The sequence below is a fragment of the Thermothelomyces thermophilus genome, chromosome 4, assembly GCF_000226095.1.
Source record: "Thermothelomyces thermophilus ATCC 42464 chromosome 4, complete sequence".
Lineage (NCBI taxonomy): Eukaryota > Fungi > Ascomycota > Sordariomycetes > Sordariales > Chaetomiaceae > Thermothelomyces > Thermothelomyces thermophilus.
In genome coordinates, this window is record NC_016475.1 from 617,260 (window position 1) to 642,448 (window position 25,189).

The 25,189-nt window shown below is 49.6% G+C and overlaps 7 protein-coding genes across 7 annotated transcripts; 5 read left to right on the plus strand and 2 right to left on the minus strand.

Moving 5' to 3' along the window:
- Window positions 1–8,458: 8,458 nt before the first annotated feature.
- Window positions 8,459–11,852, plus strand: MYCTH_2305956 (uncharacterized protein). Its single transcript, XM_003663738.1, has one exon. It carries the CDS (start codon window positions 8,563–8,565, stop codon window positions 11,539–11,541), a length of 2,979 nt encoding a protein of 992 aa, XP_003663786.1. The 5' UTR covers window positions 8,459–8,562; the 3' UTR covers window positions 11,542–11,852.
- Window positions 11,853–12,164: 312 nt separating this feature from the next.
- Window positions 12,165–13,284, minus strand: MYCTH_2110837 (uncharacterized protein; the record flags this gene model as incomplete). The annotated part of the gene is made up of 6 exons (XM_003663739.1): window positions 12,165–12,193; window positions 12,313–12,525; window positions 12,644–12,769; window positions 12,876–12,891; window positions 13,050–13,109; window positions 13,282–13,284. The coding sequence occupies 6 exons, from the start codon at window positions 13,282–13,284 to the stop codon at window positions 12,165–12,167; spliced, it is 447 nt and encodes a 148-aa protein (XP_003663787.1).
- Window positions 13,285–14,163: 879 nt separating this feature from the next.
- MYCTH_2305962 (uncharacterized protein) lies at window positions 14,164–15,935 on the plus strand. Its single transcript, XM_003663740.1, has 2 exons — window positions 14,164–14,881; window positions 14,945–15,935. The coding sequence occupies exons 1-2, from the start codon at window positions 14,251–14,253 to the stop codon at window positions 15,874–15,876; spliced, it is 1,563 nt and encodes a 520-aa protein (XP_003663788.1). The 5' UTR covers window positions 14,164–14,250; the 3' UTR covers window positions 15,877–15,935.
- Window positions 15,936–16,842: 907 nt separating this feature from the next.
- MYCTH_2065690 (uncharacterized protein) lies at window positions 16,843–18,142 on the plus strand (the record flags this gene model as incomplete). The annotated part of the gene is made up of 5 exons (XM_003663741.1): window positions 16,843–16,952; window positions 17,004–17,293; window positions 17,376–17,581; window positions 17,639–17,665; window positions 17,780–18,142. The coding sequence occupies 5 exons, from the start codon at window positions 16,843–16,845 to the stop codon at window positions 18,140–18,142; spliced, it is 996 nt and encodes a 331-aa protein (XP_003663789.1).
- Window positions 18,143–19,120: 978 nt separating this feature from the next.
- Window positions 19,121–20,224, plus strand: MYCTH_2110839 (uncharacterized protein; the record flags this gene model as incomplete). The annotated part of the gene is made up of 7 exons (XM_003663742.1): window positions 19,121–19,124; window positions 19,190–19,219; window positions 19,349–19,609; window positions 19,727–19,894; window positions 19,952–20,078; window positions 20,113–20,146; window positions 20,204–20,224. The coding sequence occupies 7 exons, from the start codon at window positions 19,121–19,123 to the stop codon at window positions 20,222–20,224; spliced, it is 645 nt and encodes a 214-aa protein (XP_003663790.1).
- A 1,457-nt stretch (window positions 20,225–21,681) lies between these two features.
- MYCTH_2305964 (uncharacterized protein) lies at window positions 21,682–22,106 on the minus strand. The gene has a single exon (XM_003663743.1). It carries the CDS (start codon window positions 22,089–22,091, stop codon window positions 21,726–21,728), a length of 366 nt encoding a protein of 121 aa, XP_003663791.1. The 5' UTR covers window positions 22,092–22,106; the 3' UTR covers window positions 21,682–21,725.
- A 1,811-nt stretch (window positions 22,107–23,917) lies between these two features.
- On the plus strand, window positions 23,918–25,189 carry MYCTH_2064803 (uncharacterized protein; the record flags this gene model as incomplete). The annotated part of the gene is made up of 4 exons (XM_003663744.1): window positions 23,918–24,032; window positions 24,324–24,794; window positions 24,860–24,987; window positions 25,052–25,189. 4 exons carry the CDS (start codon window positions 23,918–23,920, stop codon window positions 25,187–25,189), a joined length of 852 nt encoding a protein of 283 aa, XP_003663792.1.

Sequence of the window (25,189 nt, forward strand, 5' to 3'; positions counted from 1 at the left end):
GCATTCTTCTTAGTAAATTCGTATAAAGGTCGTATAATCGCTCTAAAGTTCCTAATAAACATTTGGTAGAAGTTCATAAATCTGATGAAACTTTGTACTTCCGTAACTAACGTTGGTTAGGGCTAATTCTTAATAGCTTTAACCTTTGAAGGTTCTATCCGGATTTGTCCTAAGGATATTTTATATCCCAAAAAGACTATCTTCCTAATATAGAATTCACTCTTTTCCTTGTTAACTAATAGCTTATATATATATAGCATGTCTAGCACTACTTTTATGTACTTCCGGTGTTCGTCTATCGTCTTAGAGAAGATAAGTATATCGTCGAGATAATATACCGTAAATTTGTCGAGAAAGGGTTAGATAGCTTGATCAATCAGGGCTTAGAATGTTGCTAGCGCGTTCGTAAGTCTGAATAGCATAATAAGGTACTTGTAGTAGCTATAGGATGTCCTAAAGGCCGTTTTCTACTCGTTGCCTTCTTTAATCTATATATAGTTATAGGCCGATAGCAAGTCAAAATATATAAAATATTAGGCTCTTACTAACTAATCTTAGAGCCGTAAGATTAGCGGTGGTAGGTATCGGTTTTTTTATAGTCTATTCGTTAAGTTACCAATAGTCGATATATAACTATAGCTTTCCGTCTTTCTTAGGCATAAATAGGATTAGGTAGCCTGCTAGCAATGTCGACAGGTAGATATATCCTCTTCGAAGGTTCTCCTCTAAATATCGCTTAAGTTCTTCGTTCTATATCTAGTTCGTATAGTAAATCTTAAAGAACTTTAGTCGTACTCCTTCCTTAAGCTTAATCTTATAATCCTATAGGCCGTATTCTAGTAATCCTTCTAGATATTTTGGTTCGAATGCTAGGTATTCTTTGTATTCCTTTAATATTTCCCTAGTCTTGTCTCGTCTTTCGGTTTTCTAATAGTATACAAACTTGGTTCTGTCTATAGCAATACTAGCGATTTCTCCTATCTTAACCTACTATTCTAATTACAATGCTCCGCATTTGTTAATAGAGAGAATAGCTATCGGTGGTTTAGCTCGTTCCTCCTATTGTAATATTGATGTCGTTATACTGCCTCTTCTAGAGTCTGTAGTGGTCTGCCTGCCACTATCCGTCTCTTGCGGTAGATCTATAGGATATGCCTTTCCTTAAGCATTGTCTACTCGCAATCCTTATATGCTCCCTATCTCACTAGTCAAATATAACTCTATTCGGGGTTATAGGTAGCTACTATTCTTCTAGCTAATGTCCGGGTCATAGTCTTTATACTATAGTAACCCTAATATTATATCTTTATTGTTACCTATGTCTACGATGCTAAATACGACTACTATAGTCTTCCTTACTATAGTAATATCGATTAGTTCGGTCTCCCTATATACCTATTACATTAGAAATGGCCCTTTGACTATGCCATGCTTCTGCTTCATTCTCTAGGGTATCTGTAGCTAATTTACAAGTATTAGTAAAATTAGGTTCATCTCTGCTCTACTATCTACTAGTACGAGCATTTCATGCTATTTCTACTATGCTGTTATCTATAATCGCTTATCTTGCCGCCGTTACCCAAAGATTACGGCGATTTTCTATGTTTCTGCCGGGAGGTCTCGATATAGTGGTCTCTTACGCCAGTTCCTCCTATACTACGCTACTACCCGCCGCTATATAGGTGTTAATGGCTTCTAGGCCCCTTAAAGGGCCCTAACCTGTTTCCTAGGTTAGTGCTAACCTCTTCGGTTATTCGGCTAATAGCGGCTTTATCAATTGTACTCATTTCTATAAGCTATTAAGTACTTATGGCTTCCTACCATTAGGTCCGTTCTACTTTCTATCATACGTGCTATAGCTTCGTCTAAAGCTCCCGAATTCGCAATTTCTTTTCGTCCGTATAATAGAGGCAATCGTTACTCTAGTATAAGTCCTACGTGTCTCGTCCGGTTCCGTAGTACCTAGGCTAGGCTCGTCTTAGAACTATCATAATGCCTTCTAGATTGTAGGCTTCGATCTTCTAGAGCAATTTGGCCGCTCTATTTCCTACATTATAGACCTATTCTATAGGGCGTAAGCTTCCATCCTCATTTCCTTGTTAGGTCGGCTAGTGATTGTTTTCGAATTTATTATAAAAGTAGTATCGGCATTTATATATTATATACTAAAACTAGGGCACTTGCGTATATACCTTATATTAAGGGTATAGTCGTATAGCGTTGCCTAGGAGGTATTGGAATTCTTTCCTAAATCCTTCTTATTATATATAGACTGTAGGTACTCTAGTACTAATATAGGAGTATTTCTTCTAATAGCTTTCCCATATACGCTCGTCTTTTCTACGGTTTACGTGTATAAACTAGTATTCTAGGTTCTGTATATCGTTACTAAGTTACTAGCCGTTAAGATACTTGGTATAGCTATTAGGCCTATTATATATCATAGGCTATTCTCCTTTAATGGTTTTTACGATACGTTAGAGTTCCCTCATTTCGTCCCTCATTCTATCACTCTACTAGGTAAGTCAAATCAAGCGTCTATCCCGTTTATATAGTTCCGTATTAAGCCGAAAAACTTCATTACGGTACTATTCGATTCGTTCCTAGAGAAATAGAACATTAGGTCCAGGTCTTTCGATTCCTTGTATATCGGTTGTCTATAATCTATCCTGCCTCTATATAACTATAAAACCCTACTGCCTTAAGGCTAGGAGAATCGAAACTAGTAGTGTATATTCTCCTACTATATTTTATTTAGTAAGACCTATCTCTAGGTCTATAGTGACTAGTTTGGAGTATAGTGCTTGTTCGTCTTTACCATTATCGTCATGTCCGAGACTATCTATATTACTACCCCTATCTTTATAGCTCGTAGCCGCTACTTCGATAACGTCCTTAGTGGTTTCGTCGATAGCTATAATTTCCTTTCTAGGGACTATCTTCTACTCTTTCTTCGGGCTTCGACATTCTTGTTTGTAGTGCCCTTTCTTTCTGTAGTTGTAGTAGGTAACATTAGACTTGTCTTTGGTCGTCTTCTTCTAGTCCTGCTTCTATGCTATATCTATATCTATAGCTCTGGGGTATATTCTATACGAGGTACTAATATACGCTCGCTTTTTCTTGTTGTTAGCCTTAACCGTAGTTCCGTTTATTTGACCTTGTTTTTACTACTCTTATATATAGAGTCGATTATCGATTCTAATAGCCTATACGATATATTTGTCTAGGGTCTTAGGCCGATCGTACTTATATAGCTTGTCTTTAACCTTTTCCTTTAAGCTATTATAAAATAGTTATATTAACGCCTTGTTATTAAACTAAGACTTAAGCATGTCCTATTTAAACTATATAGCGTAGGAGGTTACTAACTTAGTCCATTAGAGATTAGCAAGTCTTTTTTATATATAAATCTTCTTGTCTTTATCGCTAAAAACCTTCCAAAGCTCTTCTTCGAAACGGTTATAAGATCGGAAGACTGCCTATATAAACGTGTCTTAGTTATCTTCGTCTTCCTTAGTAAGATAGTCATCTATATAGGCTCAAACTATCTAAGTGCCTTGCCCTCTAGTCTTATAGCTATATAGAGGACTTTAGCTTTATTATCTAGAAACTTGTTATCATTAAGCTAGAAGTAAGATCGGAGGTTTATTAGAAATCCTATAAGATCTTTCTTAGTTCCTCCGTATTTGCTAGGTAGTTCGATCTTAATACGGCTCGCTTTGGCGGTCTTAAGCGCCTCGATTTTAGTATAGGCCTTATTGACTAGTTTCTATAAGTACTTTTCGCCGTGCTCGAGTTCCTTGATTTAGGCTTAAGTAGCCTTATCTCTCTAGTCCAACTCCTAGATCTGCTACTAGAGTTAACTAAGCTAAGCGAGCAGCTATTCGGCCGTAACGTTAGTAGCTATGTCAATATCGAGGTTAAAGTCACCTCCATTCTAAACTATAACAGAATAAAGGGAGTGATAGCAACGTATGACGAACCTAGCTTAGACTACTTCTAAAAGGGTTTAGACGAAGGTAGATTGAGCAGGACAAATAGGTAGGTCGTCTAAGGGATTTGGTGAAGCCAAAGGGTTTATAACAACACTAGAGTTGTCTCTTACAGTAATTAGCAATGCCTGGTATAAGTACTGTGATTGTAGGTTGCTATTACTAGTGAACTCCTAGAGTCTACTATGACAAGTGACTATTTATATGTATATATACTTCTGTTGATCGCTTATAGTCCCCTTCTATCCTGTCCTTGGATCGCCTTTGGTAGTTAGCTATCCTCTACTATCTTTCCCTTTTGGCAATTGTTTGCCCGTGGTAGCCTGCGCTCCCTAGCAATCCTATGTCAGCCTCGCTTTGTGCCTTTCTTGATTGGTGGCTCATTTAGCCTGCTGCACCCCACCGGGTCGCGGTATATGGTTAGCTCGTGACACTAGGTAAAGAGCAGCCGATAGAGTTATTACTAGTAGTAGTAAGCTAGGAAGTTAATTAATTTAATCTTAGTAAAGATTCCTAGGATACTAATTTTCTCTAGAAAGCGTTATAATAGACCTAGTAACTAGTAGAAGACTCTATTATAATGCCTTGGCTACCTTTATTGTAAGAGAGTTTAGCGGTAGACTAACCTCTCTAATAAGGTCAAGACTTAGGGGTAAAGGAGCTCTCTAATACGTAGCCTATAAGCGAGTAATCAGTTCTAGAGACTCTTATAGCAGAGATATAAGTAATAGACGAACTTACCGAATAGATAGAGAGCTTTAGAGGACTTTTAACCCCTAAATATATGCCTAAGCCCTTGGTGACTTGCCCTACGCCGGCCAGAAAAGGGGATGTCTACTAGGAAGTAAGAAGGTTTAAATTAAGGCCTTCCTAGTTGCTAGCTAGCTAACCAGACACTAGGGAGAGTAGGGGAGCTGCCAAATCTAGTAGAAGGATACCTTCTATAGAAGAATCTAGTATATATAGTATATTAATAGAAGAGCTAGAAGCTAGGGACGGTATTACTAATATATCGTACCTAGCTAGGGTATAGGAGTGGAGCATTAAGCAAAGTCCAGATTGGCTAATATATCCTCTAGAAGGTAGAAGCAAAGGAGAAGCTATTTAATAACCTTCTATAAGGAGAGGCAGAGGTAGGAGGAGGGCTTATATACCTAAGGACCCTATACGGTCAAGCGAAAGGCTATAAAATAAAGAGAGGGTCAATTACTACTACTCCTTTATCTATATAATAAAGGAACTCTAACGATAGTTCTATAAGACTTACCTACCTAATTAATAGGAAGCTTACCTAGAGGACCAGGGTATAAAAACGATATATATAGTGTTCGCTGCCGCTATATGATAGAAGGATACTATACGCCCTAGAGTAGCCCTAAATAAGTCACGTTAGTATATTAATGATCTTGCTCGCGTTCCTACTAACTGGCGAGACCTATATAACCACCTATTAGAACAACAGTTTAAAGACGTAGCTCACGAGGAGATACGTAACTTGGAAAGTAGGGGAATGTGGAAGATTGTACTACGTAAGTAGGCGAAAGCGCGACCTATCCTGTTAAAATAGGTCTTCGTATATAAGTTTGATAAGGACGGTTTCTTAGAGAAATACAAGGTAAGGATTTATATATAAGGAGATCTATAGGATATTAGCTTAGTAGAAAGTATATATATAGCTACTCTGGTAGTATAGTCGTTCTATATAATAATAGCGATTATTATATACTTTGACTTGGAAGTTAAGTAGTTCGATGTAGTGTAAGCGTTCCTTAACGTTAAACGACCGGAAGACGATCCTATTATCCACAAATTACTAGAAGGATTTAAATAGCTAGGGAAATATATAGAGTTACAAAGAGCTCTATATAGCTTGAGAGACTTATTACTCTTATAGTATAAGGAGTTCTATAAAATGCTATTAGAACTAGGTATAGAACTATCGAGCGAAGAGAAGTGCCTCTTCCTAAGCTATAATAAATATATTATCCTAATCCTCCATATTAACGACTTCTTAGTCTTCTTCTATAAAAGTAATATTATAGTAGCTAAGCACGTAATAAAAGGAATCAAAGCTCGATATGATGTCTATAAGCAAGGTAATATTAGTTAGTTCCTTAGTATTAGAGTGATTCGAGACTAACCTATATATAAGATATAGTTAGTCTATAACTAATATATTGGAAAGGTAGCAAGAAGATATAAGCTAGATATACCTAGTATGTATAAGCTAACTCCCTTAAGCTATAAAGAACTTAAGAAGTTCAAAGGGAGCACTACTAGTATATAGATTAAAGAGTATTAGAAGCTTATTAGATTAATCCTATACTATATAGTTATACTCTATCTAGATGTTATATATACCTATTTAGTACTCTCTTGATACCTAACTAACCTAAGACTAGACTACTTGTCAGAGGTACGGCAAGTAGTAAGATATCTATTTAGGAGCTCTTACCTATCAATCTAGTATAGAGGTAAGCAAGCGCTAGGAAGTCCGACGCTTATAATCGCTAGGGACGCTTTGTACGTAGATGATCTAGATATATAGTATTTATTATAGGGATATATCTTCTTCCTATTTGGAGGTCCTATTACGTAGAAGGCGTCACGCTAGGATACTATTATAACATCAAGCACTAAAGTAGAACTTTTGACGCTCTCCCTTACAGCAAGAGAGGCTATAGCACTTAAAAGGCTATTTACGGATATCAATCTTAAGCTTAGGGAACCCTAGAATATCTACTACGATAATTAGCAAATAATAAAACTAGTAATAGCTAAGAACGAACATATAAATACTTACTTACGGCATATAGATATCTATAATATATAGTTATACTAGGAAGTAGTAAAAGGAACGTTTAAAGCTATATATCTACTAACTAGTTAGATACTAGTAAATAGGCTTATTAAATGACTTAGCTAATAAGCTTTCGAGCGTTAGAGGGCTCTCCTTAATCTTTAAGATATTAATTACAGGCTTATATAACTAGGGGGTAGAAAATTAGTCAAATTCGCCAAATAAAATACTACCTAATACTCCTTATCTATTGCTATTAGCCATTGCTAGGATTAATAGCCTTACCCTTGCCTTTATCCTAGCCAGGTGACGATATAGCACCTAATACGTCATCAGACGCGCTAACGCGAGCATTATAAGCCTCTTTAATCTTGCCTAACTAGTAGAAGATATTATATATGGAGTAGGCGATCTTCGTAAAACGCGCGAGTTTAGCCTTATCAAGCTTATAATCCTCTGTATCGTCTACACTAATACGTTTAAGGTCATTCCGAAGAACTATACGTAACTTTTTAAGATCCTATACGTAACTATTAGCGATTTGCCTATATATTAGGGGTAGAGGTTTAGAATCTAGGGACTTATAAAAGCCTTAGCTCTATCTAGTAAAGCCTTTATTAAATTCTTTACTAACCTAATATAAGAAGTAGGACTACTATTATAGTTAATATAAGCATCGTAAGAGCTATTAGATATATAGGTAATTAGTATATATATCCTTATACTTATAGGAACTATAGGTATAATAGTAATAGTAAGAGCTAGCGCTAGAATGATCACGACATTTACTAAAAGAACGTCCTATTAAAGCCGACTATATATACATTCTATAGGGTACCTTACAAAGCTTGCTAGCTTTAATATTACTATATTTAGTTAGCTCGAACAATCTTAATATAACTAGAACACTTACAATATAGAAGCTTTAATACACTTATACTTTCGAGGTATTACAAGAGTAAGAGTCGACCTACTAGTAGTTATAGTATTTATAATAGGTATACCTAATAAGTCATCTATTAATTCAAGCATAGGAGGTATCATCCTATTATTACTATAATTAAAACTAGTAATACTATTACTACTATAGTTATAATAGCTATATTTAATCTATAGCTTCAAAGGAATCGCTCTACTATACTCGACTCTTTTAGACTTCTAAATACAGAAGGCAGGCCCCTAAAAGAGCTATCAAGGTAAGAGTAACAAAAGATATAACACCAAGAATAGTATTACTATAAAGTGTAGTTAAACGACTATCGCCTTTAACTAGGGGGTGTGTCAGAAGCTATAGAGCTTCTGAGAGTATTAGCCATATATATGCCACAGCTGTATAAGGCTGTTTAACGCTTTGGCCAGTTCCTTTGTCTATAAATATCAGTCGTTTTGTCTCCTTTGTAGATAGTTCAACAAGGCACTCTTTTCCTTCGTATAGCCACCTACTTCAAACTGCTTTCAACGCTCCCGGAAGCTCATCACTGCGTTCGGCAATCCGGTTCTCAAAACACTGCTGTTGTACGGAGTAATTCCGCGGATTAATATTCCCTTCCAAACGTGCCCCACAGCGCGAGGCGCTAAGGATATTCCCAGCAGCCCCACCCCCAATGATAAGATAAGGTAAGCATTGGAAACAGTGCTGCAGTGGTTGCGGGCGACGCCACCAAACGGCAGCTTCCCTTCAAGGTGCCCGTCGCAAATCAGCGTTTTTGTTCCGACCAAACCAACTCCTCACCATCAGCCCGGGGCCACTCACGCACCGCCGACCCCGCCATGGCGCGTCTCGATGAGTTGCAATTCGACCCCGCTCGCCTCAAAAAGGCGAGCGTTGAGGACTACTCGTCCTCCGAATCCGACGGCGACGAGGAAGACGAGTACTTGATGCCCTCGCGCAATCCGCACGACAGCGAGTTCGCCGATTTGAACCCGCGCAAGCGACGCCGCACCGGAGGCGACGCCAAGGAGCGCGCAGCACTGGGGATATTCGGATCCGAAAGCGAGGACGAGGGCCCGGGAGGGAGATGGAAGCACAAGCGTTTGCGGGACAAGGCCGTCAGCTTCGTCTCATCGGCGAAGGCTGATGAAGACTATGACGTTGAGCTCGATGATGACGATGACGATAATGATGATGATGATGAGGAGGAGGAGGACGAGGCAAATGACCAAAAGGTGGACGACGAATACGACGACGCCAATCCGGGCGCCGTACCAGCTTCCGCAGCAGCGGGTGAAGAGGATGAGGACGAGGACGAGGACGAAGCGATGGCAGGCGTGGGCTTGGGGTTCAAGGGTCCCTCTGCCGCCGCCGCCGCCGCAGGACAAGGCTTGGGATGGACCCCCCCAACACAGCAGGCAATGTTCAACAAGCGGCCGACTGCACCTCCAAAGCCGTTCGTCAAATCCAAGGTCGATAGCGCCAACCCCCTTGGCAATGGGTTTACGCCAACGTCAGCGCGGGGGCCCACGCTTCTCGTCAAAGACGAAGAACCGGCCACGCCTCGCCCCGTGTTGCCGAGCGCCTTTAGCAAGACAAAAGGGGGAAAGACGAAGATCAATGCCAACTCCTTTGGCGCACGCATGCTGGCCAAGATGGGATACGTGGAGGGCCAGGGTCTCGGAAAAGAGGGCCAAGGGCGGAACGTCATCATCGAAGCCAATCTCCGGCCTCAGAAGGTCGGTTTGGGTGCGGTCAAGGAGAAGACCGAACAGGAAAGGCAGGAGGAGAAGCGACAGGCCCGTCTCCGTGGAGAGGAGGTGATAGACTCGGAAGAAGAGGAGAAGAAGAAGGCCGCCCGGAAGAAGAAGGCTGTGGCAGGTGGGATTGGCAGCAGACCGGGAAGCGGTACCAGCACCCCGAAGCGCCCAAAGCCAAAATACATGACCCTGGACGAGATCAAGAAGGCCGCTCCGGGCCTCAAAATACCAGAGGCCTTCACGCCGATCCTCGACATGACCGGACCCGGGAAGAAGTTGCTCACCTCTTCGTCTGGGTTGATGACTCCGACGGGCGGTGCCGCTCCCGCCGAGTCCGTCGAGGCCGCAGAGAACCGAAAACTCGTCAGGCGTGCTCAGAACGACTTCCTGGCAATCGTGGAGGAGTGGCAGGGTCTGCAGGAACGGAAAGCCTACCTCGACTTGCAGCTAAAGCAAGAGCAGCAGGAGCTAGAAGAGCTCTCGGCGAGCTTGCAGGGCAACAGATCCGTCACAGCAGCATCCGAGGCGGCCTCCAGACCGGCCGAGAGCGGCGAGGCGGAACCCAAAGCCGATATCTGTCACCGATTGAGCCAGGTCATCGCCGGTCTGGCGGAAGCGAGCAACTCCCTTTCCGACTCTATACTTCCTCAGATCAAATCGGAACTCAGCTCGCTTGCCGTTGCAGCAATCCACCCCCTCTTCAACCAATACCGCCAGCTATGGGACCCTCTGGAGGAGCCAAAACCCCCCTTTGTCGACGGCCTCAACTCCATCCGCGGCTTGTTGGGCCTCGACAACGAGACCAAGAAGACGTACCGCAAACCCACCGCCACTCCCTACGAGACCATGATGTACGAGCAGTGGCTCCGCACCCTCTCGGCCACCGTGCGCGAGTGGAACGTCCGCGACCCGGACCAGCTCACCGCGGTCCTTGACGCCTGGTCTCCCCTGCTTCCGCCTTTCGTGCGCGCCCAGCTCTTGCGGGATATCATCCGCAAGCTCGAAGACGCGCTGCAGAAGTGGCAGCCCAAGAAGCACACCAACAACCTCCCCCACCGCTGGATCTTCCCCTGGCTGCCCTATCTCCCGCCCTCCCACCTCGATCCGAGGAGCTCCACCGGCCTGGTCGCCGACGTGCGCCGCAAGTTCCGCCAGCTGATCGACTCGTGGGACTTCCGGCGCGGCGTGATCCCGGGCCTAAAGCAGTGGAAGGACGTGCTCCGCCCGGCCGACGCCGGCGGGCGCGACTCCACGGCCACGCCGTCAGCATCATCAACAACAACAACAAAGGACATGTGGCGGCCGCTCGTCATGAACCACCTGCTGCCGGGCATGGCGCGGTCCCTGCGCACGCACTTCCGCGTCGAGCCCCAGGACCAGGCGCCCTACATGGAGGTGCTCGACCGGATCCTCGAGTGGTCGCCGGACGTGGTGCGGCCGAGCATGCTGGGCGAGGTGCTGGTGGCCGAGGTGTTCCCGGCCTGGCACGCCGCGCTGTACCAGTGGCTGCTGCTCGAGGAGGCCGACTACAACGAGATCGGCGCCTGGTTCCAGTGGTGGCAGGACGAGGTCTTCCCGGACGACATCAAGGCCCTCCCCTCCATCGTGGCCGAGTTCGAGAAGGGCTCGGCCATGATCGAGCGGGCCCTCGACCTCGGCGACCGCGTCCGCGCCGACCTGCGCCCGCCCGAGAAGGGCCCCGCCCTCAAGACGACGCGGAGGGATAGGGACTCCGGCGGGAGGGCGGAGCCCGCGCCGGAGCAGCAGCAGCAGCAGCAGCAGCCGGCGGTGTTGGGCCGCAAGCCCGAGGAGATCAGCTTCAGGGACGTTATGGAGGCCTGGTGTCAGGAGCATGATCTGCAGTTCATGCCGGACCGGAGCCAGCTGCATGCCGAGGGCCCCATGTACAGGATCACCGGGCCGGAGGGGAAGAAGGGCGCCCTGGTTTACTTCAAGGGTAACAGCTTGTTTGCCCTGGCCAAGGACCAGAAGAACCCGCTCGAGATTCGGAGGGACAATGAGGAGGACTGGTGGACGGTCTTGTCGTTGGTGTCTTAATAGTTTGTGCATGACCTTGCAGGCGGAACAGGTGATGGGAGAAAGAAATACAATGGTCATAATAAATAGTCCTTTGCGAACAAGGGTATTGTCGGTTATGACGATATTAATCCGAACTTTCCAGCCCCAAATGGCGGCGATTGCTTTGGCAATGGATAGGATCCAACATTGGTACTGGTCCTTGCTCTCCACACGCTGTTGTCGGCTTAATTACTCCTCGCCCTAAGCTCCCCTCCCCCCTGCCTTCTATGTACATGTTCCTCCTCTGATTCGCCAACCGCTTTGCAGACACTCTAGACAGTAAGATGTTTTTTTAGCAACATGATCTGGATGACTCAGACGCATCACTACAATCTAATCGAAAAGGGGAAATCCATGTCTCTGTAATTTCCAAAGGTGACAGCAGCCTGAACAAGGCCGTCCCGGACTGCGGATATTGGGGGGATGATTTGCAACCTCAGCTACCACCGAGAGTATCGGGGAATCGTCAAGCCATAAGCAAAACAAGATGGCGAACGACAAGATAAGGCCCGATCAGAAACGCAGAGCCAAACGCTGCCCTCGCTGTGCAAGAACATCCCGTGGCCAAACAGACTCGTCTCGCCCATCCTTCGCCTGACAATTTATTTCATAATGCTGGCGAATTCGTGATCTAATTAATCAAATTATAAAATAACAGACGCAAACAAATGTCAGTCGGCCAAGCATCATAAAAAAAAAGAAGAAAAGAGAAGCGTGGGGGGTGGCAATTAAAGGGAGCGCGTAACGCACAGTCGATGGTGCCGTCGCCGTTGCGGTCGGCGAGCTTGATCATCTCGTCGAGCTCCTGGTCGGTCAGGTTCTCGCCCAGGGACTTGAGCACGTTGCGCAGCTCGTCGCTCGAAATGGTGCCGCTGCCGTCCTTGTCAAAGACCTTGAAGGCGTTGAGGAGCTCCTGCTCCGTGTCCACCTCCTTGACCGTCTGAGACATGAGGGTGAGGAACTCTGTTTTTCCAAACCAGTTGTTTAATTAGTTTTCCTGCTTGGGTTGTTCTGTCTCCGTCCTTCATCTCCTCGAAGCGGACCTGAAAAGGGCGGGCAATCAATGACTGACGATACCTACCGTCGAAAGAGATGACGCCGTCGTTGTTGATGTCGACCTCGCTGACGAGGTCCCGCAGCTCGGCCTCGCTGGGGTTCAGGCCCAGCTCGCGCATGACCTGGCCGAGCTCATCGGCGGTGATGTCGCCTGGTTGCCCGCGCCCCGGACGTGTCAGTCAGTACGGCGACGCCAACGGAGAAAACATACCCGAGGCCGACGTGAGAAGGGGAAGTTGGGGGGGGTTGATTCTCACCTGTGCCATCCTTGTCCTGCACAGTTGGGAGACACAGTTACCAGAGAGGCGGGGTCAGTCGCTTGTCCAAAGCTTCAATATCCATCTTTATTTGTGCATGCGGGGGGGGGCAACTTGTGGTCGCGTGGTGCAGTGGTTCAATCGTGCTTTAGGGGGCCAGCACTAAGGACGTACAAAGATCTCAAAGACTTGCTTGTACTGGGCAATTTGGTCCGGTTGGAGTGTGTGGGCGCCCTGAAACCGCCGTGTTGTCAGCCATCGATTGCTCAGTAAAAAGGTGGCGAAGATCACGAATATCAATTTCAGTCGTTAAGGCATTGCCTGAGGCTCGGAGCAGGGAAGCGAGTCCGGTGGGCTACAAGGCGGTCTTATCTCACGCATGAGAGCGGGTGGATCCGATACGTACCATGTTGTGTGAAGTTTAAAAAAAAAAAAAAAGAAGGGACAAATTTCTTGAACCGCTTTGCTGGGTAGGGAGATGCAGAATGTTTGTTGGGGGGAAAGAATCGACTCGAATGAAAAGGTAATCGGGCTGGAATTTCGCAAGTGAATAATAATATGAGGGGGAGGGGCAGCCATGGCACCGGCCGATCATGAAACACGTGCATTTGTTGGCGCAAAAACGCGGCCCTGCCTTACCAGGCGCCTTACACTACCTGCTGTGTGAGCAGTGATTCGCTGGTGGCCAATTCTCCGCGCAGGGCAGGCTTCGGGGGTTCTGAGAAACACGCGCTCAACCCTAACCCCGCTCTTGCTTTGTAGTCCCCCGGTTTCCTTTGCGAAAGACGACTTGGGAAGAGCGCATCAACTTAGCACAGTAAGCTGTTCACTTCGAGGCTCGACGGAAATATGTGCCATGGATCTCTATATCGATTTTTGGGAAGCCATTTCCTGCAGAACATGCATACTTAGTTTATAGACATGCGAACCGAAGTCTAACGAAGTACGGTCATAGTTCACAGCCCCATAAGGCGACTTTGCAGGATCATCGTAAACGCAGTACCGTCCTCGTAAACACCTGGAATCCTAGTCTATCCTTGGACCATTACACCCCCCTTGCCGGCCAGAGCGGCTATTGGTTGCCTCCTTTGGTCTCAAGTTCCAACCGCGCGACTGAACATGAGGCGAACAGTCCAAGTCATAAGCGGCGGGTTAGCAGCTGCGATGTCACATTACGTCACCGCAAGCTAGGAGGACACGCGACCTCCTGCTAAAACCGGTTCTCTATCACGAGTTGCCAAGGCCCAATAGTGTAAGTGAAAAAAGGAAGAGATGGATCATGGATTTTAAGCTGCACATTGCATGGTGCATTCATTCATTCGTTCCTTTTAATCTCTTGTTTCCATACCTAAGGTATTAATATTCGTTCTTCGCCATGTGGTCGGTCATTCAGCAACGCCGGCTCCGACGACAAGCGGAGTCTCAGCGCAACGACAGCCAGACCGAGAAAGGCGGCCGAACAAGCTCCGGGCAAGCGACGGATGGCGATGCCGAGAAACCTGGCCAATTTAATAGTCAAGACAACAAGATCTGGGTCAAGACAACCGGCGACGATGACCCCATCGACCCGCGTAACTGGCCCCTGCTCGACCGGTCCAAGAACATCGCCATCCTGGCCTATCTCATCTTCGTCCAGGCATGGGCCGGCGCCGCAGAGTCCATGGCCAACAGCGCTGCGAGCCAGGAGCAGGGCCACAGCAAGGTGGCCGAGAACCTGACCATAGCCATGTACCTGTTCGGCATCGGGATCGGTTCGCTATTCGCCGGGCCTGTGTCGGAGTCAGTCGGCCGGAACCCGACCTATCTCGTCTCGACGTTTTGTTTCCTGTTCTTTGTTCTCGGGGCGGCCATGGCGCCGACATTTGGCGGCCGGATCGCATGGCGATTCCTCATGGGCCTCTCTGCCAGCCCCACGCTGGCGATCAACGGTTCGAGCGTGAAAGACCAGTTCCGGCCGGTCAAGAGGGCGTTTGTGTTTCCGATTATTGCGTGGGCGAATGTGGCCGGTAAGCAGGTCCTTTAATACAAGCATTATTTCAGTTTTGCTCCTGGCGCTGACTGGTCTGCAGCCCCAATGATTGCGCCGGTCGCAGGTGGCTGGATAGTCGAGAGTCGCGGTCTGGGATGGCGCTGGACCGAATGGACCACGCTCATTATTTCGGCGCCTGCATTTATTCTGGCTCTCCTCTTTCTCCCCGAGACGTACCTCCCCATCTTGCTCGACTGGAAAGCTGCTGGTCTTCGCCGGGCCACCGGTGACGACCGCTACGTATCGCAGCATGCGGAATCAAGCACCTTCAAGGAACGGTTGAAGAAACAGGCCACAATGCCGGCCAGGTTTTTCTTCACCGAGCCCGTTGTTGCTGTATTGGGCATCTATCTTATCCTGGTTTACATCCTCCTGTTCACCTTCCTCTCGGGCTTCGACTACATCTTCAAGGACACTTACGGCCTCTCGACCGGAATGACCGGCTCATGCTTCGCGGCGATTGCGGCAGGGACCACCGCATACACCCTCTTAGCGCCGGGGCTTAACAGTTGGTCGCGGAGGAAGACGGAGTATGTTAAGGGCGCCCCCGTGGAACCCGAGTTCCGCCTCTGGTCGGGCATTGTGGCCGGCCCGCTCTTGCCGCTCTCGCTGTTCTGGCTCGGGTGGGGAGACTACAGCAGCGTCTCCATCTGGTGCAGTCTCGCGGCGTGCTTCCTCTTTGGCATTGCCGTGCTCGCCATCTACGTCAGCAGCTATGAGTACATCATCGACAGCTACGGCGAACACTCTGCCGTGGCCCTGTCGAGCATCACCTGCGTTCGGTATATGGTGGCGGGGGGAGTGGTCATGGCATCGAGGCCCATGTACAGCGGCATTGGAGTGCATTGGACGCTGACCCTGCTCGGCTGCATCGCTGCTTTGCTGGCACCCGCGCCCCTGGTGTTCTGGAAGTTGGGGCTAAAGCTTAGGAGAAAGAGTCCATATGCTGAGAGTCCGGATGAGGATAAGTAAGAATGGGATTTCAGGTATTTAGGATCTGAGGGATAGAAATGATACCCTTTTGCCAGCAGGGGTTCGGCGTCGAAGTTCATGCATTCTTGTACGGGCTGAAACTGGATGGGACTCCAATCACCTCAGCCAATAGTTAGCATCTGATAGCAGTGTACTTAGCCTGATCGGCTCTCCTTTTAATCTTGCAACAAAGCTACCCGGGGGCAAGTAGCATACGGTGGTCCCTGGCTCGAGCTTGGCTCTGAAGGAGCACAGCGTATGTCGGACTAGTCGAAGACCTTTCGCAGATGGAAGAGCAGAGGGAAAGCCAGGATTATGGCAATACTTGCCTGATTGTAGGTCAGGATTCATTTGCAAATGACCACTACTATAGTATATAATCCTAAACTCACTCAACTAGTTATCCCAAAGATACATTGCCTAAGCCAAATCCATTGATCCCTCTTTACGTCCACATGCTAGCCCATGATGATCCCCATTCTCCCCAATGAAAAGACATCACTTCTTCTGCGTTACCAAGTGCACAGTCTTGATATGTTCCCCCTTGTCGTCAAGGCATACGGCGGTGATGTGCGAGCGAGAATCGGACTCGCTAGTGTGATCTGCTTCACTGGACAAGAAGGGTGTATGTCAGACAACCTGGGCCAATTGCACGAAGGAAGCCTTCAGCTGAGAAACAATTTGCTTACCGAGTCAGCACTAACCACCGGGTAGTTAAAATCAGAGCAGCTCGCTTGTAAAATGGTCGATTTCGATCTTGGCTTTGTGAGCTGAGCACTGCTTTCGTTCGCTTGAGGCTCAGTTTCCCCCAGTCCAGGCTGCATCGCACGTGCCACCAGCCAGGGTGTGAAAGACCCGTCAGTTGCCAGTGTGCAGTGCAGTGACGCGGTTCGATCAACGAGCACAACCATGATACCTCCGGGCAACGAAAACACTGAGCAAACCGCACTGCCTGGTGAACCACCGATGACGTCCTTACTCAGCATCGGACAGCGCCTTAAAGGCCGCCTTTCGACTTATTCAATCGTAAAGGAGCTTCACAGGGCTGCCGACCAAGGCGCGGTGTTTCTCGCAACGTGAGTCTTTCAGGGATTCGATAGGGCGATACGGACTAAGAGGCTTTCCAGGAATCACGACGGCAAGAAGTGCATCGTCAAAAGCATCAAGGGCCACTGGCGTCTACAAAATGAGGCAGATATCCTCAAACGTTACCAGGGCAGAACCCCGTTTCTTCGTCCGCTCCTGGACGAGATTGTCGAGCCCTCAGACCCGCCTTCAATTGTCCTTAAGCACTTAGATACCGACCTCCTGACTGAGTCCAATCGCAAGAGGTTATCGCGCCCTGAAATCAAACAGGTTGCCAAATGCGTTCTCCAGGCTCTTAAGGTATTGCACGAAGACGGAATGGTCCATACAGGTGCGTGTGTTCTCTGGTGAAACTCCCTTCGGGGGGCATCGCCTACCAAAGCAGATATCTTGAACCTGACACTCGGATGTAGATATCAAGCTGGACAATATCTTTGTCAACTACGGCAAAAACCAGCGATTCAGCGAGATACAATTAGGTGATTGTGGCGGCGTGGTGTCCCAGGACTCCGAGTTCGCCAAGGGCCACCTCATCGGCGCAGGCTTCACTCGAAGCCCAGAGGCCACATTCCAAATTCCATGGGGAACCGCCACAGATATATGGTCATTTGGCAATGCTGTAAGGCGGTACACTGTGTGATTCGTGTCCCAAGGTCTTTCTAACCAGTGCATCCAGATCCTGAGTCTCCTCTATGGCGGCAACGTAAGCAACGTTCCCAGAATCACTCAATTTCTTGAAAGGTTCCCCAGAACCGAGACCGGCATACTGCTCACAACACGTCTCGGAAACAGATGGCTGAACTGACAATGTTGACAGTACCATCTCTTCAACCCCGCCATCGACAAGGTCCGTCCCGAAGACGACTTGTACGAACTCACTGTGCTCAAGCGCATGTACAAGTTCTTCGGCCCCTTTCCACGATCGTACGAGGACTTCAACGACGAAGAGACCATGATATTTGTGAACCACCTCAACAGCCAGGGCCCACCCGAAAAGCCCTTTCACCTGGTAACCAAGAGGGAAATTCCGCCGGCGGACAACGTGTTCATACGCAAGATCATGAAGCTGGATCCACGCGACAGGCCCACGGCGGAGCAGCTTCTGCAGGATGAGTGGTTTACCGAGGAGTCGGAAGATACAAGAGATCCACTTCCTGGGGAGAAGGGAGATACCTCCTAAAAGTTGCGGCGGTCCTTGGTCATGTAAGAAGGATGTCAATGAAGTCCGAGTCAGTTTAAGGTATTTGGTCGAAAGCTTTCTGCGGTGCGCAATATGGCACGAATACCACTATGGTATCGTATTATTGTAGCCTTCTGAGCTGTAGCGATTGCAGCCACCAAGCTGTAGCAGTAGCATTTATAGTACGAGCTCGGTAGAGAAGTGATCCCCTATTGACCGATTTTCTTGCTAGGTAGACAAATGCAAGCAGAGGCTCTGGAAGAGCTAGGCATAGGGGCTTCAAGGGCTAGAAGTTATTAGTGCTCCTATTATGTGTGGCGTTTGTTGCTGCTGTGGTGGCGCTGCTGCTGTGGTGGTGGTGCCGCAGGCAATAATTAATATATTCCCTTCCCAAATCCGCTGGTGAGATTGGTTGAGTTGCTGGAAGTGCAATCAATCAGACGAGTTGGAAATCCAGCCACAGCTCCCAAAGGATCGCAGCTCAGAGTCCTCGGACCTTTCTCTCGCTGTCCTCATTAGGTTAAAGTGGGCTATGAAATCTAAATGAACACAATACACAATCACGCGTACTTGTGCATACATATTAATTACCTGATTACCTTATTGATACCGACCTACATTACCTGCGCACACTTGGGCGACTCGAGTCTTCAGATACGCGTACATCATCATTCTTGCGCCCCTCCTCCACATCTTCTGCAGTTCCGACGTCCTAGCCGAGGCCCAAACTCGGATGGGAAGCGAGTTGCTAACACTGCCCTTAAGATGCGTCCAGCGGTCGATGATGCATCGCTGTCGAAACAAAAGCAGCTCCCTGACGGTCGGCTGGACCGCACGGCCTTTTATTTTCCTCTTCCACCACAGAAACCGGTCTTCCCCTGAGCTTCGACACAGCACACTGGGCACCAGAGTGACTACGTTCCCGCTGATTCGTCCGACATTTCCCCCGTTCCTTGACAGTCAGCCAATGTTTGGAAAATGGGTACGTAATAATACAACTCGGTAACTCAATCAACTTCTTCTCTCCCCGCTCACCCGTCCACGTAGCCGACCCTATCATTGATTTCGCCCATCATGGTAAGTAATTAATCCCAGTCCTTTTCTCTCGTCATTGCTTCGGCGCGCTTTTCTTTCTTTCTTTTTTTCCCCTTCTTCTCTTCGATGTTTGGGTGGGCGGCTGTGACACTGACCCCGGAGCGTTTCCAGCCCACAAGTTCCCGAGCCTGGAGTCGCGAGGGAGGTATGAACTCCAGCGCGACTGTGCCGCCATAGCGGCGGAGGCAGCCGAGCACGCAGTCCAAAAGTTCAAACCGGAGCAGATTATGGCCGACGCCGAAGCGAGGGGCAACCGCGCCCGCCGAGTCATAACGGCCCGGGAGGAGGCCGCCGGCGAGCCGAAGTACACCGTGACGCGGATGGACGTGCTCGAGGTCGACTTTTACCGCCTCGTGGCTACGGCGGCCAGGAGTAAGTGTTCAACTGGGCGCGGCATTCCGTGCTATAGCCTAGACATGGCAGAGTCCGGAGAGTTGCTGACGTGCTTGTTTTTATTCTTTTCTTTCCCTCCCTCCTTTCCCGTCACAGACCTTGTTCAACGGAGGAAGAGGGTCCTTGAACAGGATGTTGCCGAGAGAAAGGAGCTCGCCGAACGTGTCACCGGGGAGCTGAGCCGTCTTTCCGAGCAGTATCGTGCCTCCAAGGAAGACGTCATGTTAGCTTTGGAAGCCAAGGCCAGCAATGACGGCGGTTTTGGTGAGTCGGCTTTTACGCAAGGGGTTATTCACCCGGGGCTGACGTGTGGAGATTCAGTCATGGTTCCTAACTCTGAAAGCGTGGGCACCGAGCCGCAAGAGGGGAGCAGCGTCGAGGGGTGGATTCATGCAGCGGTGGACGACGAGTTTTGCGCGGGAATAGAAGTTGAGACGGACGACGACTGGTTGGTAGTTACGGCATAATAGTCGATGCGGCAGGTCCACGCGGGGAAAGCAGTACTTCATCGTCATTGTGAGAGAAGGACGGTCAGCTCCGACATAACGGCCCGCCAACTGGCAGGATGTGCAGAAAAAGGGCATCCCTCGCTGAAAACACGGAGGATGGCTAGGTACACATGACGTTTCCGGCAGAATGCCTAATTACAGGTTCCCTCCGGGGCAGTGCTGGCGCCTCTGTTGAGCTGCGAACGTCGCCATATCATAATTAGGTAGTCTGCCCATCGTGGGATTATATTGCTCATCTCGCGGGGATAAATAATTAATAGTGGCTCATTCCATCATGACAATGTTTGAATAATTACTCCCCTCGTGATTCCAGGCATAATCAATTAATTAATAATAATTACCAATTAAATCCCCTAGATGCCCGACTCCTTCCCGAACTTCATGATCCTATCGTGAAGTTCGCCCCTACGCAACGCCTCGTAAATCTCCCCCGCCATTGTCCCAATCGTCCCATCCCGGACCGCTAATAGCTCCTGTTCGATGGAGGAGGTAATAACATCCTCTCCGTCCGCTCCCGAGCCATTCGGTGCGCACCTGTCGGAGCCTCGCTTCTTGGCCTCCTCGGCCTTGCGCAGCAGCAGCGGAGGGCGGTCCTCGACGCCCCGGTTGAGCGGGATCCTCAGGTCCTTGCGCATGAAGTCGTACACGACCCTGGACGCCAGGCTGATGTAATTAGTCGGCCGTGGTCCGGCGGCGCGCAAACTCGTCCCGCACGTCGCGCGTAGCACTCCCCCAGCGCCGCGGCCATCCGGGCCTGGTACTCGCGCAGCCCCTCCACCGACGAAGCGCCGCACTCGGCGATCAGACGCCCCCAGCACCGCACCGAGCGACTCGTCCACGGCCGTCCGGCACCTGTCCGCGCGGTCCAGGTGCGCCAGCCGGTCCCACCGCCCGAGCACCGCCGTTTTCACCCCCTCCACGATCGCCTCCTTGTCCTCCTTCACCTTCTTTCCCTCTTCATCTTGGCTCCCCCGGCTCTCGCCACCGCCGTCGAAGAAACAGCGCTCCACGACGTCCCTGACGACGGCGCCCACGCGGGCACCGAACTCGAGGCGCAGACAGCGCAGGCCGAGGGCCTGGCAGAGGACGTAGGCGTAGGCGGCGTCGAGGGCGCAGCGGGCGGCGACGAGGGCCATCGAGTTGACGCTCTGGTTGGCCATCTCGGCCGGCAGCACGTGCGCGCTGACCGGGTGCGCGCACGCCGCCACCTCGGCCTGGCCCGGGTGCGGGCGGACCGAGGAGATGAAGGGGTGGTAGTTGTTGGCCGTCCCTCCCAGGGCTTCGGTTCCCATGGCCGTAAGAAGCGGGGCGGTTCCGTTGATGATGCCGAGCCCGTCCTTGGCCTGGAGGCGCAACGGTTCGAGCTTGGCCAGCTTGAGCGTCTCCCTTGCCGACAGGATCCTCGTCTTTCCGTCTTCGCTGCTGCTGCTGCTGCTGCTACCTACCCTCACAAAGATGTCGGGATTAATTACCCTCAATTGCGCCGGCGATATATGAAAGGGTGGATAGGTCTCCCGACGCAGAGATGCTGCCGCGTAGAGGCACCACGGGGATTACGTCGAGGGCCAGAAGCTTCATGACGGACTCTATGACGCTGATCCGCACGCCCGAATTGCCCCGCATAAGCGAGTTGCACTGACGATGGGGGTCGGGAGCGTATGGCTCCGCAGCAGGCCATTGTCCTGGCTCCGGTCTGCCTCCTCCGCGTCCGTCTTGTCGGCTTTGAGCAGGATACCAACGTTCAAATGCTGAATGGCTGCGCTCTGGAGCTGCTCAAGGTGCTGCGTTCTGGTGTCCGCGCTGCCGCCGAACCCGATGTTGACGCCATAGATGACGTTGCCGGCTTCGAGTTGGCGTTTCAGAAAATCGACGCTGTCGCTGACGAGTTGCAGATCTCTCGGGTCGCGAGACAGCATCGCTGTGCCCCCGTATCTGGACCAGACGTTAACCATGCGGACCTCCTTTCCTCTCCCCCTGTCTGGGCATGTTCAAGAAAGGGAGCGGAAACCACCTGGGGCTTACAAGGAGACGACTACGACATCGGCAAGGGTCAAGTCGCGGCCATTGCCTGCGAATGCGGCGTCTTAATGGTCTGAACTGTGCAGTCCAGTCTTTCTTGGCGACCTAGCCTTATCGCAGTTCAACGCCCTAGCGATAAACTGCTTGTATGTACATACGATAGAGTACATACAACGGTATCCCCTGTCTTTTGTAAAAAGGCGGCCGGAGGTCCGTTTCGGAGCGGACCCTAAGTGGCGCCGAGGCTCCAAGGCTGCGTGTGGATAATTAGGCACCTGGTTCTTTACTTTTTTTTTTTTTTTTTTTTTGGGTGAGGGGGGGTGTTCTGGGACCTGACGATCCAGGACTATGTATCACGTTCCCACGCGGTCTGAAATCTCCAAGCGGACACTTGGGTTTATTTTCCGCCTCTTGAATGGCATCTTTCGCCTGTCCAACGAAGGTCGGAGGTCATTTGGCATTTGGAAGGTGAAACTGACTAACCTTGGACCAGAGGTGTCGCCGAATTGACCGCTATTGCCCTCTTGAGCTTGAGGCCCCCTTGACATGCTGTGATTCTCAGCTGTGTCCACATGTTCGTAGAAGGTAGCTAGCAGAGAGCTGCGAGGAAGAGAATTAGAAGAAGGCTTTGCCCTAGGCTGCGTAACCTCCTACCTCCACTTTCCCTTCAGGCACAAGGTCAGCCCGAGCCTCGGGTCTCGGTGCAGCCTTCAACAATAATCTGAAGCACTGTTCAACCTGCATGGAGCTGCATCAACTGCAAGGGGTGTCACACCTCGGAAAACAGAGATTGTGCAAACAGGATCACACGCTTCGCGAAGTTTGCTTTTGTCTGGCATATTGAACTACTTGAGGAAAGGGGAACAGGGCGCAAGAACCATGGTAAAGTTCCTACGCTATATTCTTCTTGAACGGCCGCTTAGCTGCATCCACAGCCTGATGGGGTGCTGCTATTCCGCCTCACCTTAGGTAGATTGATAATCCTGAAGTGCTGCGAGTATTACGACAATCCTCGGCAAGCGGCCTATCGAACTCGAGCTCCTGTCAGGATCATCGATTATTAGTATGAGAACCAGATGGAATGAAGACCACCCGAGAAATTTGAAAGAACTTCTTCCAAAACCCCACCTGATATTTGAAACGTGTGCGCAGGTAATGCTTTCCTCCTTCTCATCCAGCTGCTGCCGGAAAGCTTTTCAGCTGCAAAAGCTCTCAGCCAAGCACTGCAGCTCAGGTACTGCAGTTGCGCCTTGTGCTTTGACTCGACACTCCTTCCGGCTCCTTCTGTTTCACCAGCATGTCCGCACGCGCGCCTTCCTGCGCCCAGTCCGTTGCTGTCCGCACCTCCCAGGTCGGCCTTCCTCCAACGTCGTCCGACTAGCGGAACTCATGCCCAAAGGAGCACCATAGCCCTGGCACTTGACTATTAAGCAACGCAGTGCGAGTCCGCCGGCTGTCTTGCCTAGACGTATAAGATGAAGCATGTGCCATCGTAACCCGCTTTTCACGTCAGGCAACAAGCTGGTTCCGAAACGCTCTAGCATGTTCTTTCCTCGTATCCTGCCAGATGAGGCTCTCTGACATCTTCCGCCGCCTCGTGTCTTGTTTTATCCCATCTCGCCAGAACCCAGATACAAAAGGGGCTCAATATCAAAACAGGCATTGCCAACCGTCTTCTAGTCCCTCTTCAGACACAATCCTTCCCAACCCTCCAGTAACCAACAAGAGCTTCACAAAGAGAGTCACAGCAGCAGTCATCATGCCTGGCGTTACTTCGAAGACTTCAGCGAGCAGCAAATATGACCAAATCCCGGGTCCGCTCGGATTGGCATCGGCTTCGTTAGAGGGCAAGGTCGCTCTCGTGACCGGCGCTGGTCAGTCCATTAACCCGGGTCCTTTTCTCTTGTTCATTGGTGTCGCGGGCCATTGGTTCACTGCATGCAACGAAAAACGACGAGGGATTCAACATATCGGACTCGTCGGCCGTTTACCCCAACTCATGTCCGGCCAGCAGCCACACTCCCCTTCCAAAACTTCTTCCCCACTCACACAACCTCCATTCATATTGGTTCCGATGATCCAATTGGCGGAATAGCATCCCAGTGGCTTTTGAGCACTTTCGCTCTGAAAAATACGACTGACAGTTGCCGTTTATGGAAATGTAGGTCGTGGCATCGGCAGAGAGATGGCCCTTGAACTCGGACGCCGCGGGGCCAAGGTCATCGTTAACTACGCCAACAGCGATTCGGCTGCCCAGGAGGTGGTCAATCTCATCAAGAAGAATGGATCCGACGCCGCCCGCATCAAGGCAAACGTGACCCATGTCAACGAGATTGTGCGTTTGTTTGACGAGGCCGTCAAGAAGTTTGGCAAGCTGCACATCGTGTGCTCCAACAGTGGCGTCGTCTCTTTTGGCCACGTCAAGGATGTCACTCCCGAGGAGTTTGACCGCGTCTTCAACGTCAACACGCGCGGCCAGTTCTTCGTCGCCCGCGAGGCGTACAAGCACCTCGAGGTCGGCGGCCGCCTGATCCTCATGGGTTCCATCACCGGCCAGGCCAAAGGCGTACCCCGGCACGCCGTCTACTCGGCTAGCAAGGGCGCCATCGAAACGTTTGTGCGGTGCATGGCCATTGGTGAGTCGGGCATCGTTGATGAAGGACCTGATGCTCTCCTCACTCTGAGACTGACGATTCTCCAGACTTTGGCGACAAGAAGATCACCGTCAATGCGGTCGCGCCTGGCGGCATCAAGACCGACATGTACCACGCCGTCTGCCGCGAGTACATCCCCAATGGCGACAAGCTCGATGATGAGGGTGTCGATGAAGTATGACAAAACATCAATGATTCTTCTCTGATGCTACCGAGTCAGTACTAACTGAACGCTCCAGTACGCTGCCGGGTGGTCTCCTCTTCATCGTGTCGGCTTGCCCATCGATATCGCCCGCGTCGTTTGCTTCCTGGCGTCCCAGGACGGCGAGTGGGTCAACGGCAAAGTCATTGGCATTGACGGGGCGGCTTGCATGTGA

Coding starts and splice junctions, on each gene's coding strand:
- MYCTH_2305956 (XM_003663738.1), top strand. CDS start 8,563: ATGGCGCGTCTCGATGAGTTGCAATTCGACCCCGCTCGCCTCAAAAAG.
- MYCTH_2305962 (XM_003663740.1), top strand. CDS start 14,251: ATGTGGTCGGTCATTCAGCAACGCCGGCTCCGACGACAAGCGGAGTCT. Junction 14,882..14,944: donor TGCGTGGGCGAATGTGGCCG/GTAAGCAGGTCC, acceptor ACTGGTCTGCAG/CCCCAATGATTGCGCCGGTC.
- MYCTH_2305964 (XM_003663743.1), bottom strand. CDS start 22,091: ATGGTTAACGTCTGGTCCAGATACGGGGGCACAGCGATGCTGTCTCGC.